Source organism: Gossypium hirsutum, chromosome D02, assembly GCF_007990345.1.
Source record: "Gossypium hirsutum isolate 1008001.06 chromosome D02, Gossypium_hirsutum_v2.1, whole genome shotgun sequence".
Classification (NCBI taxonomy): Eukaryota; Viridiplantae; Streptophyta; class Magnoliopsida; order Malvales; family Malvaceae; genus Gossypium; species Gossypium hirsutum.
In genome coordinates, this window is record NC_053438.1 from 51,326,879 (window position 1) to 51,336,016 (window position 9,138).

At 32.2% G+C, this 9,138-nt stretch overlaps 1 protein-coding gene across 3 annotated transcripts; it reads right to left on the reverse strand.

Annotated features, from left to right (window-relative positions):
• Positions 1 to 3,582: 3,582 nt before the first annotated feature.
• LOC107909936 (plant UBX domain-containing protein 7) lies at positions 3,583 to 8,080 on the reverse strand. 3 transcript variants are annotated; one of them, XM_016837647.2, is made up of 10 exons: positions 7,939 to 8,080; positions 7,651 to 7,844; positions 7,243 to 7,370; positions 7,033 to 7,143; positions 6,493 to 6,766; positions 6,306 to 6,374; positions 5,528 to 5,671; positions 5,260 to 5,362; positions 4,621 to 4,886; positions 3,583 to 4,077 (listed from the first exon to the last, which is right to left on the reverse strand). In XM_016837647.2, the coding sequence occupies exons 2-10, from the start codon at positions 7,750 to 7,752 to the stop codon at positions 3,913 to 3,915; spliced, it is 1,362 nt and encodes a 453-aa protein (XP_016693136.1). In that variant the 5' UTR covers positions 7,753 to 7,844; positions 7,939 to 8,080; the 3' UTR covers positions 3,583 to 3,912. The 3 variants fall into 3 exon arrangements, with proteins under 3 accessions (XP_016693136.1, XP_040944191.1, XP_040944192.1); XM_041088257.1 differs by having other exon boundaries at positions 7,651 to 8,074; XM_041088258.1 differs by lacking the exon at positions 6,306 to 6,374 and having other exon boundaries at positions 7,651 to 7,996.
• Between the last annotated feature and the right edge of the window lie 1,058 nt (positions 8,081 to 9,138).

Here is a 9,138-nt window from a genome sequence, read left to right on the forward strand (position 1 = left end):
ATTGTCCTGTAGATATGAGATTATGCAAACCAAACTATAGTTGAAAATTTAATTGAGTTCATACTAATAATAATGCCCATAGACAAGTTTTGAACTTGTAGGATATAGGTAGCATGCCATTAGGAATATTTAGTGCACTCATGAATTTAGTACTTTGGTGTTGATGTTTTTAACAGATCTAGTGTCCGTGAAAATTTAGCACACATGTGATCATGTATTTCACGTTTACATTCCGTATGTCTTCTTCGTACAAGTCTACTATGGGCTAAGTGAGAAATGAATGTATGGTAAGTGAAAATATGCTAAATAAGCTAGTTTCTTTTATGAATTTTTAACTTAGTTAGATTCTTATAGTCTTATTAATCTTATTTATTCATTTATTTATTTATCTAATTGCACTCAAAGGTAAGAATCGAATTCTTAAGTACTTACTAAGTTTTCACAAGCTTAATGCGTTATTTCTAACACATAGGTAAAGATCATTTGAAGATATCTTTTGAAGTGGTCAATGTCATCCACATCTCATCACAAAGGAAGAACTTGGAGAGTATGGATTATATATTTTGGTATTACAGTGGCATGTACATAGGATTAGAACCATTGAATGTATTTAGTATGTTATTTGATGGTTTCAAAGCTATGTCATGCTCATTTTATATTATTTTTGGGGATTCCATGTGATGTTCTTGATACATATGATGTTGAGAGATATTTTGTTATATTTTGACATCTAAAAATGTTTTGATTGGTAATGGTTTCGACTTGATTTTAGGTGTTTTGGGCATGTTTCAAGGTCCCCTATACACTTGTCTTGCAACAATTTTGACTTGTTTTGATACAAGTCAGACAGAATGCCCTGTTGAATAGTTTTAGGGAACTTGTATTAGTACAAGTAGGAGATGTACCAAAACTGCTATTCTAGACCACCCTATTTGGTATGTTTTGCTCCAAAAAGGTCTTGAAAGAGCCCCGAAAGGGTCCAGAACGAGTCCCAATTGCAACCAAACTTTAACGATAGCTTGGAAATGACCTAAACCACTTCAAATGAGCTTAAATTGGTTAAAATGAAGTGAATTAGATTATGTTCAAGTTTAGTGCTTTTAATTCTTAAATGTAACATCTTTTGCTCGAGTTGTTGTTCGAACTCGGGTAAGAGGTGTTACAGTTTTTATTCAATAATATAAGAACTCACATGATCTCTCTTTTTTGGCAGCCTTCAAAAGAATGAGAAAACTATTTTTCACATGAATTTTCCTTGGAAAAATAACAATATATTATTTCTCAGATAAACACCTCCCCTATTTCCTAAATCCAAAATTTAATCCTAACACATTTAACTAGCCAATTTGACATTTCTTCCAAAATAGTCTATAGCCTAATTTATGAAATTTTAATTCAACTAATTTAATAAAACTTCTCAGCATAAATTCGCATTTTAGCAAATTATAGAATAATTCAATATCCATTCTCAGAAAACTTACAGAATAAAATTTTGGAACGCCATGAATATTTTAGCATCGAAATTTTCGTGTTATAGGAAAAATTAGTCCTTATACATTAGATAAAATAGTAAACTAGTCCTCTTCATAAATTTCATTTATTTATATTGTTAAGTGATGACTTGGATTTTTCATATATTATTTTTATTTAATTGATGTGAAATTTAAAAATGACTAGGATTCAAAAAAAAAATTAAGTATTTTCTATAGTATACACGTTGGGTTTTAAGTTTTTTCCCCAAGTTCTTATTTTTTTCAATAATATACACGTTGGTTTTTAAGGGGTCTTTTTTTCAAATAAAAAAAATCACCTTGAATATTACCTTCACATCACCATTTAACGGTGATTTTTTAACAGAATGACCAATTTGCGCTTTTATATGATGTACAAAGATTAATTTGTCTATTTTTTTAGTAAATGAGATAAAATGTAATTTGAGTCCTAATATATGAGCCTTCATAGTACTTTTACCAGTAGCGAAGCCAATGAGGTTGGTAGGGGCTCTGCCCCCTAAAATAAAAAATTTTCCATTTAAGCTTCTTTATAATTTATAAAATTTAAAATTATTGGTAAAATTGCATTCCCCCCTCCAAAGTAATAAAATTTATTCTAATTTTTTAAAAATTATAGAAATACAGACTATTAAAATAATAAAATTGTATTTTTACTATCTTAAAAATACACAATTTAATTTTGACCTCTCAAAAAAAATTTTTGACTTCACCTCACTTTTACCCAAGTAAATGTGATTCACGTAATTTAGATACAATATAAATACGAAAAAATAATTCAAATATGATAAATATATATATATATTGAGGAAGTTCCTAACATATACACATAAGAAGTACCAAGTTCTATGGTTGGGAGATATTGGGGTGAAAGCTTTCGTTGGGCTTTTGCATTGGCCCCACAGATTTCACAAGGGACCACCAACACTGCCATCCGGATTGTTGTGGGCTTGCCCGTTATTACAGTGTAATTCTTATGATAATTCATATATCCATAATATTATTTACATGTTCAAAATATCATACGTTGATATAAAATCAAAATTTTGTTATTAGTCCTTTTATTAGGTATAAATTGAAATTTTATTTTTATTTTTTTATTTTTTATTTTCAATCCTTATAATTTTTAATTTTTAAAATTTTGATCCCATTTAAAACATAGATGTTAAGGTCATAAAATTAAATTATGTTATTTTCATAATTTTATGCCAAAGTCGTTAATTTTTTATTCTCATAATGCTCAAAAAAAGCTGTATCATTTTAGTTAATTGATATAATGGCTACTATTTGTGCCAAAGACTAAAATTTCAAATTTTTAAAAATATAAGAACTAAAATTATCAAATTGAAGAATCAAGTATCAAATCTGTAGCTTATGCATAGTACAATAATAACATAATTGGATCAAACGAATTTAATTGTTATTATTTGAATTAAGAACGAAAAATATAAAAACTAATATTGACCAGAATATATAAACTAAATACATATTTTACGGAAATATAGAAATGAACCCATATTATATATGGTTATTACATTCGTATTTTATTTTACATTTTAGAAACCATATAATCATATCACGTTTAAAATATATGAAAAAAAAAACAATTTATCTTTTACCTATTATTATTAAATCATTAAGTACTAATTTAAATATCATAGGTCTAACCAAGATAGATAGCACGACAGACAAACCGTGCAGCGCCATATATGTATTTCGCGAAAGATAATTTTAATTTTCATAAATTGTGTATTTTTTTGTAAAAATAATACTTAACACAAACATTTTCGAATAAATGGCAAATCAATTGAATTTTTTTAAGGAAAAAACACTAACCAAAACCTACCATTTATAAATATAGGCTGAAGTAAAATAAAATATATATTGTATGAATGAAAATTGCTGTAAATTTTTCCGAAAAAAAAATTTACAGAGCCATTAAACAAAATATCAAAATTTTAAAAACAGAACTCCATTTTTCTCACAAAACAAAAACTCTATTTACATGAAACAGGCGATGTAAACCATGTACATAAAACCCATATACAAAGAAAATGATACTGGAAGTGACTGGATCTAATAGAGATTAAACCATGTGCATTAATACCATCCGCAAAGTTTCAACTGTTTGGAAAATAGTGGAGGCCTAAGTGGTGGGCTAGGCAGCTTAGATGTCTGGTCTTTCAAAAGAACTAAACAAACTGAAAGTATTGAAGACATAAAAGGAGTATTTTGAGTATATATACATAATAAAGTCGGTGGTTCTTTCATCCCCTCGTAAATAACTCCTTGAAGTGCAACACAAAGTGAAAAACAGGGATGTGAAGAGTTCGTAAACCAAAAAATCTTTCAACGCAAGGTGGTTGAATGAACTTGAAAACCATTGCCATCTTGACAATATTCATTCCCACGCAACTGAGATCATAGAATTGGCAAGCCCCGACTCCTCAAATGTTAATTTGCTATCATAATCCAGAGATTTCGAAGCTCCTGGAATCGGTTGAGTCAGGCGGAATGGCTTTGATTCAGCTTCACCAAGTTGAGAATAGCAGAATGACCACAGTAGCTGCGTAATGACAACAAAATGATAAAAGCATATAAACCTATCGGTTAGGACAACCATGAGGGACTGGATCACTCTGCCTAAGGAAACAACATACATTTTTGTCCCAAAATTTCAAGTTAAATTCAATGTCCCTACTCCAAGAAAAAAATATAATACTGAAAATCCATTTCAAACATATATTTTTCAGTTTAAACTGGTATGCACATCAGTTAATGCAACACCTGAATGCTCTAAATTAGTTCAGATGTACAGGGTAGAGGGGGCAGGACTCTGAGGAAAGATCAGTTCAAATGATTCATCAATGCCCATTCTGTACATGCCAAGATTTTGCTATCAGTTATCTTATTTATGTTCTACTACATTGGCAGAACAGTGAAACATTTTCAAAGTGAGACTTACAGCAAGCATCCAAATGAAATAGTTGAATACACATTCCTTGGACAGGAAACATCCAAGAACATGCATAGTTGAACACAGCAAACCAAATTCTAATACATGAATGGTAATAAGTGACTAGAGGAAAACTCCCCAAAGAATGCTTACCTGTATTGGATCAGTTCGGAGAAAATTTCTCTGTACCCTGCGCCCATCAGGAAGTCGGACTCCAACCCTACATAAGAGGTTCCTGTCACCCTTAGGTTCTTCAGGTAGAGGAGGATATGCAGGCTTCTTAGTCAAGCATGGTTCTTCCTCAGTTGTGGATGATACTTTATCATCTTCAGTTGTTTTAATAGATTCTTTTGCATTCTCCATAGAAGCTGCTATCGCTCTCAACATTTCCTTATCTTCATTGGTTTCATCTGTTGACACTATAGTAAAATGAACTGAAATTACATGCAGATCAACCAAAACAGTTCTTAAAACAGCATATACGCTCGTGGGTGGACTTCTCTATTTTTCCTTGAAAGGAATCCTTCTCATTTTTATCCACTAATGCAGTATCATATACAGGTTAGCACATAGAGAAAGACATCTTCCCCCTCCCCCTTGAAAGCTTCAAGCTGAAGCTTTACAACATTTACTGGCTTCCTTGCAAGAGGTCTCAACACCACATATTAAGTTAAACAAAATCAGGCTAAAGCAGTAGTATGCATTGCCCCACAGACTGAAACGTGCTTACCTATTTACCGGTTCTCTACCAGTAAACTTTAACTTGGTGTAAGAAAGAGGATACATGATTACCTTTAATTTTTTGTTGTGGAGTAACTGAGCTTCCTCTAGGACGTTTATGAGACAGAGTTGCATGATAATCCCTTGGGCCACCATCCATGAATTGAACCAGGTCCTAGAGATTAAAATACCTTATATCAAATCACAAAGCCATATGTTGAAAATTCTTTCAACTAATATAAATACATAATTTTATTAGACTTCTTTAGAACCATTTCATTTTCAATTTTGCTTATTTTCCTAAGGACTTCAATCTGCAATTTATGTTACAAATATATACCTCCAGCAAACTCTCAGGTTGAACCATTCCAAACCAGGAGCGCATTTTCTGTCCTGTGATTGGGTCAATAACCAGCACTACGGGAATTGAATCTAGTTTGTAATAGGTGCAAACTTTCCTCCCCTCACTTGTATCATCATATACCTATATCCATAGAACAGCATCAAGGCAATTAAGGAAAGAAGACAGCGATCCAAAAACTATAAGATATAGAGGTCCTCTAAGGATGTATATGCAAGTCTATGAAGCTGTGGTTATATGCACAATAAAATATTGTATAGTTAGCTTCAAGGCCTATTTTGATTTTTCCATATATTGTTGGCTAATAAAGCTAAGTATCAGATAAAGTTCCATTTAGGGGGAATTAACAGATTGCAATTAGAACCAATATCTATGTCTATCAAAAATTTGCAAAACAATAAAATATTGTATTGTCAGCTTCAAGGCCTATTTTGATTTTTCCATATATTGTAGGCTAATAAAGCCAAGTATCGGATCAAATTCCATTTAGGGGAATAAAACAGATTGCAATTAGAACCAATATCTCTATGTCCATCAAAAAATTGCAATACAACTTGTATAATATAAAAATCTAGTTAATTCAACCACAAGCAAATGATAGTGAAGTTCAAAAATCATTCTTAAAGATGCAATAGCATCTGTTAAGAAAATAAATGAAAGGTAAAAATCTAAATATAATATTGGGAGAAACTGAGAGTAGACAGAGATAGAAAAAAGGGGCAAACAAGGCAAGACCAATAGAAAGCATCATACTGACCTGCCAGAAAATAAAGTTGGTGCTAACAGTTTGAGAAACTGCCTCATTTCCCCAAGTATCTCGATTAAGCTTCAAACACATACAGCATCAGAAAATTGGATTTACATTATAAGCCACCTCATACGAAGGGAGCTAAGTAGAACTTCTTAATTTAAACTATAATTAAGCGGGAAGACTTAAACAATACCATATGTGAGCTGAACTCCTTGGTAGATTGCAAGTTGACAAGGAGCCACTTGTCCTCAACAGATGCAGCAGCTTTTGCCTTTTCAAATGGTCCCTGGAACATCAGATGAAAAGGAGGACGATATAAAGAGGCAAGATTATCCCGAGGAGCATCTACCGTGGAAGAAGCACCTTCATCTGATTCCCAAACCCCGGGCCGTTTCATTTCCTCATCAAAATTACGGAATGCAATTAACGAACTCGACTGTTGGGGAGGTAATCCTAATCTTGAAGCTCTGTACGAATATTAGAAAATAAAATATTACTGCATGAGGAGTTAATAGGAAAATGCAAAAGAATTTATCTCCAAATCATACAACACCTAAAAACAATATACATGACACAGAAAAAACAAAAGAATGACCAAAAAAGAAAAGCCAACATATACATTTGCAGCTTCATATAAAGAAAAGAAAATCAATATACAGCTGCAATAAGCAAGCTGTTAAAAATGGAAAAATAAAAAATAAAAAAAAATAAAAATCAGAGGGTGAAAAGATACCCATATAACGATGCATCATCATAAAGAGTCTCCCTTACTACAGGTAAAGGAGGGCGTACTTCCTCTCCACCAATGGGTCCAACATCACTGTTTCCAGACTCCTTCAACTCACTGTACAACATTAGAAGCCAATGACAACAACATCAGTAATAGTAAGAACACAAACAAGTAGGTGGTGATTTAGAGTGAACAATAGTGCAATTCTCTAACCCAGAGTTTTGATCAACCCAAGAATCTACGTTTTCCACTGCTGGAGACTCAGAAGCCGTTCCAACTACACCACCTTCATTACCGACATAAAACAGCTGAAGTGCTTCATCCAGCTTCCAGCTAGTTGCCTGTTTTCCACAAATATTTTTCAATTGAGTTCCATACGCATAAATAACAATACTCACCTCGGACCTTTTTTTAAAAAAAAAGGATTCTCAGTAACAGAACATTAATAACAGATTACCTGAGATTACAGATTGAATGACAAAGCCATTAAGAATTTAAGTTTAAAAAAAGAAACAAAATTTACAAGCTTCAACATTGTGAAAATCCTTGGATATAAGAAAAAAGGTTCGAACTTTATTATATAAATGCAAAAAAAAAAGAAAGAAAAAAATAAAAGGTTACTTGCAAAAACTGCATGGCGGTTTCTGCAGTTTGACCAACGGCGATCTCGAGAAAGGAGGAAACCATGCTCTGCTTATCACTCGCAGACAACATTCCCTCCATTTTCCCTCTTTTAACTCGTTCCTCAATTTCCCAATCAAATTCCCAAATCGAAATCCAACTCCAAAGCCCTAGATAGATGAATTCAGCTCAATCTGCGGTAGAAATAGAGAAAACACAGAGAAAGTGAGAGTCTCAGCGAATCTTTAGGGTTCGATTCAGGGGATTTATTAGTATTTATAAACTTACACTCCAAAACAGAAATCTATTGGAAGGAAAACCAATGAGCATTTCCTTTTAATGTTTTTAATTAATAATCTGTTTTTAGGTCGTGTTTTTTACTTAGGGTCGGGAAGGTATTCTATTGTGAATTACTAATTTGTCCTTTTCAGGTGAACTTTTTCAATCGAACTACATGTTATAAGTCCGATGACCCTGATGTTACGAGAAAATCCCGATAAAATATTAAAATTCAATACTTGAGATTGATTGGATCGATCTTATTTTCAAATTTATTTATATACTTTTTATAATAACGAAAATTTCCACAAAAGAGAAAAGGTATCAACAGCTTCCGTGGTCTCGTTTTGCTTCTTGTTCTATACTTCAATATCCATTTTTTACCATCACAATATCAACATTTTGGATAAGGCTTCGAATATTAGCAAAAGTTGATTCAATTTGCTAATTCTCCTTTATTCTTCCAACAAGGATATTCATTTAAGATTTCTCTATAATGAGTATCTTGCATCCCCTTATCTCACGGGATTAAAACTTTAGTCTTGCAATTTGTACGGTCTTAAGCAATTTTTTTGCTTTAAATGTACCTAAATCGGTCTAACTCTTGTAAAGTGAGAATTCTCAAATAGAAATTCTCTAAAGCACTAGAAATTAAACGGAAGCAACTCAAAGAAAGAGCTTGAAAGAACAAAAAATGTCACAAGAAAGCAAAAGTACACCAAGTATTTGAGTGAATGCTTCCATAGTATTTTATTACTCCAAAAAGAAGTGAGTACAAATGAGGGGGAAGGCCTTTATTTATAGTTAAGCTCTCCCAGGTCCAATGTTACAAATTAAAGTACATTAATGGTCGAGATTAAAAGCAATCTACAAATCAAATCTTCTAAGATTACAAATCTTCTTAGATTACTTCTCATATTTGTCATGCCATGTGAAAAGCCTTCAATATCTCTAAGCAACATGCCATGTGACCCCTTACAAACAAGATGAATCATCCAAGTGTGCCTTGTTTGCGAGCTCCCTTGCACAATTGACTTGTCGTCAAATGTAGTAGTAATTTTGGTCTATTTCCACACTTAAGGAGTTTGGTTTCTAGGTAATTTAGTATTTATTATAATGTGTTTAGTATTTAGTTTTTAGTATTAAAAGTTAATAAAAATAAATATTTTTAACATATTTTATGAGTGTTGTGTCCTATTAGGCCAACAT

Bases quoted from the DNA above. Each gene is read 5' to 3' on its own strand.
- LOC107909936 (XM_016837647.2), bottom strand. From the start codon at position 7,752: ATGGAGGGAATGTTGTCTGCGAGTGATAAGCAGAGCATGGTTTCCTCC. The intron at 6,767-7,032 runs GTATCTTTTCAC...ATATTCGTACAG, and splicing joins GATGATGCATCGTTATATGG to AGCTTCAAGATTAGGATTAC. The intron at 5,363-5,527 runs GTATATATTTGT...TTTAATCTCTAG, and splicing joins AACCTGAGAGTTTGCTGGAG to GACCTGGTTCAATTCATGGA.